Here is a 3,482-nt window from a genome sequence, read left to right on the forward strand (position 1 = left end):
AGGTTTGTGGGAAAGGTGTCTGGTAACAGTTTGCCCGTATCAGCAGAAGCGAGGGTGCAAAGAGGCTAGGATGTGGTCTGTGCTCTTCTCAATTTGCCCCACTCTCTTTGTGCCCCTTCCCCACTGCACCAATGGAGAAAAGCTACATGTCTACAAACTGCCTGCTAAAAGCCTTTCATGTACTGGCTTTGTCTATTACATCTCTCTAGAAAAGAGAAAAACTGACCTCCTGGGATTTCGAGAGGGGTGAAACGGGTATCACTGGTGATCTCTGAAGAACCGCTCTGCCTTTAGAAAAACAAAAATGTGAGTCAGAACATACCCCTTCGGGGGAAAGCCTCATCTGCCGGAAGCAAGCCTCTCCCTGCCAACCACTCCCCATCTCCAAGACAGCTCAGGGCTCAGAACCATCCGGACAATTGATGAATCCCAACTCCAAGGAAAGGTGTGAAGCAGTGTGGATGATAGCAGGACATGTCTGAGTATTAAATGTAATGGAGGATAAAGCCAAAATACAACCATTTTGACTGCTTTTTGTTTTGGTCTCCTGAAGTTTTCAAGTCATCGAGATTAAAATTATTATAGGTCTGCCCAAGAATGGAGCTATCCTCTGATTTGTCAGACCCTCAGACAAGGATGCAGATGAATGAGGTTAGAATGTGGAAGTCCTTGAATTCCATGTTGTTCAAGATGGTGGCAGGATGGAGAGGCTAGCATGTTGAGGAAAGCCTAGAAGCAGAAAGGTCAGATAGATGTGTCTGGGGAGTAGAGGGCATGGCTGTGGCTGCAGCATGTGCGGGTTGGCAGGGAAAGCAGATGAGGTGAGTCTGTAGAAGGAGGCTGAGGGTCTGTTCTCTGTCCCATTGGTTGAGGGGGGTTTTGAGCAGAAGGCAGAGACCCTCTGAATAATACCTCATAGCCTCAGTCTCATGCTTCCCCTCCCCTTTCCAGATACATCCAAATGCCCTCCTGTGGCGTCCTCCTCTCAGCCAAAACAGGTAGCATGGATGAGAGGATGGGTCAACAGAGGCCAGGGGTGAGGGAACACGAAGAGTGAGGAGAGCACCTCATCTTTCCGCCCGTGCTGCTGGCAGGGAGCAGCTGTGCAGGCCTAAGACACCAGCTACTGGACTGAGAGCCATGGGTGGGAAGGTGTGGAGAGTGGGTCCAGGCTCTAGGCCGCATCAGGATCCAGGAGCAGTGGCATTTTCCAAAGAATTCAAGGTAACACAACCCCTATTTCATGGGTTTGTTCCAAAGCAGTGTTTTCACTGCATTTTTGTCACCCAGGAAACATATATCATCTGGTCACACTCCAGGTTCTTACAACAGGGAAGTGGGCGCTACTGGCATCTAGTAGGTAGATCACAGGGTTGCTGCTAAGAATCCTACAGTGCACAGGGTGCCCCCGCCCCCCGCAACATCAAAGAACTCTATGGCCCAAAATGTCCATAGTGCCATGGAGGAGAAGTCCTGCTCCAAAGGATGTGTCCTCAGACATCCTGGAGAGGCAGGAGGCTCCCAGGCCAGCTTTCTAGACCTCTGAAACACCCCCCATCATCTCCTCCTTCTGATGCAGCTCTGGAATGGGATGTCACATGAGCAAGCTCCTCACAGTGACACTCTCCAGCTAGGGAGTAAGAGACAAAGATGGGAAAGCAATTTCAGGCAACGGGGCTTCAGTCTCCCTGCCCTGCCCACTCAGCCCCATTGAGTAATGAGAGGTGCTACATAGAAGCTTCTGTTGGGACCTACAGTCTTGCAGGAGCTAGGCCACACTGTCCCAGGTCAAATGGGGGATGCCACCTGGGTAATCTCCAAGACCCCAGGTACTTTGAAGAACCCATCATTCTTACTTCCCTAGAGTAAGCCATCTAGAGAGCAGCAAACCTCAGCCAGCATCCCAGCCCTGTGCGTGTGCGTGTGTGTGTGTGTGCGTGTGTGTGCACGCGAGCATGCAGGCAGGACAGCAAAGGACAGGACTCACTGCATGAGGAAATCTGCCTTAGAAGTCACTCACCTACACCCGTTCCGAAGCTCAGCTCTCTTGGGACTGCAATTCAACACTGTCAGAGACCGGGAACATCTCTTTTCCTTGGGTCCCAGTGGGCGAGGGGTGGTAGTGAGGCAGCAAGCCCCTGGCCTTTACTGGTGGACAAACTGTGAGTCACAATCCGAGGAGAAAGATCTTCAGAATCTGAGGGTATATCTGTGTGCCCCCCCCAAGACTTGTCACTTCACCTGTGCTTTTCCTCTCCCCTTAAAATTTAGTATGAATGACAACACCTACCATTTGGAGACCACTTGTTACCCAGCAGGCCCCTCAGGTGTACGTCATTCTCCCAACAGCCCTGTGAGAACTCATCTCATGCCCGTGATAGGGGTGGGGAAATGGAAGGAAATGGCTTGTCCACAGTGACACGGCCAGTGAGTGGCAGGACAGGGACCAGGACCCAGCCTGCACAGTACAATCTGCCTCCAAGGAGGATGCAGGGGCTCTCAGGGACCACACTGCAAGGTAGGGTCCTTACACTCCAATAGGAAGGGTCCCAGAGCAAAGGCTTTCATGTGCACGACATTTATTAATGGTGGAAACTTAAGTTAGGGGACTGGCCCAGGTTGGGTGGGCCCACTGTGCCAAGCGCTAGCAGGCAGATGCCGCTGTAAACACTCCCGAGACTCAGAGCCAAAGGCCCTGTTGCTGCTGTTCCTGCTGCTGGCTGGGCAGGCCAGGCCCCACTAAAAATAGACAGGCTCTCAGGTCCAGCTCCCTGAGCATAGCAGGCAGGCTGCTCCCTGCACCAGCCTCCTCCCCTGCCCCCTCCCCCCACCCCCACCCAGCATGAGCCAGGCTTCTGGAAGGAACAAAGATGTTAAGACTTCCCGCACAAGCCCAAAAGAACTGTTAAGTTGATGCCCAGTGGTCATGTTCCAAGTTCTGGGGCAGCCATAATGGCAAAGGTCCGGACCCCAGCACCCTACCCATCTCTCTCTTATAGAGGGAGCCATCAACCTCCAAAACCCACCCTGGGAAGGAGTGGGGCCACCCCGTGCTGCTTTTCCTTTTCCCAAACTGACTCTCACTGTTGACAGCACCGTGCAACTTCTGTGTTTGCCGAAGGCTCCGGAGAAGGTCTACTTCGGGCCCTCCCGGAGACCGCGGGGACCAGGCAGCACCGGGCCAGCGGGAGAACGGCTCTGGAGCCTAGGACGAGCGCTCCGAGCCCACGGGATAGGAGGCGCTAGAGCCTGCGGCTGTGCGGCCCACGCGGCCTGGGTGCTTGTCAAGGCTCGGGCCGGGATTTCCTTTCAAAGGTGACTTAGAGCGGCTTCATTAGGGTAGCGCCCTCCCGGGAGGGCCCTAATGGCGTGTTTGGCAGAGTCAGCGAAACGCGGCGCCCGGCGGCTAGGCGGCGGGGGAGCGCCCTCTCCCGCGCCCTCGCGGTCTCCCGCGCCGGCCAGCGGCGCGCACGGGGCCATTT

General features: G+C 54.5%; 1 protein-coding gene across 1 annotated transcript in view; it reads left to right on the plus strand.

Annotated features, from left to right (window-relative positions):
* Positions 1-774: 774 nt before the first annotated feature.
* KY (kyphoscoliosis peptidase) overlaps positions 775-3,482 on the plus strand; it is a 48,151-nt gene continuing 45,443 nt past the window's right edge. Inside the window, exons 1-2 of the mRNA XM_029938765.1 lie at positions 775-821; positions 952-998. Of these exons, the coding sequence (XP_029794625.1) occupies positions 775-821; positions 952-998 (94 nt within the window). The remainder of the gene's footprint in view (positions 822-951; positions 999-3,482) is intronic.

This window comes from Suricata suricatta, chromosome 5, assembly GCF_006229205.1.
Source record: "Suricata suricatta isolate VVHF042 chromosome 5, meerkat_22Aug2017_6uvM2_HiC, whole genome shotgun sequence".
NCBI lineage: Eukaryota > Metazoa > Chordata > Mammalia > Carnivora > Herpestidae > Suricata > Suricata suricatta.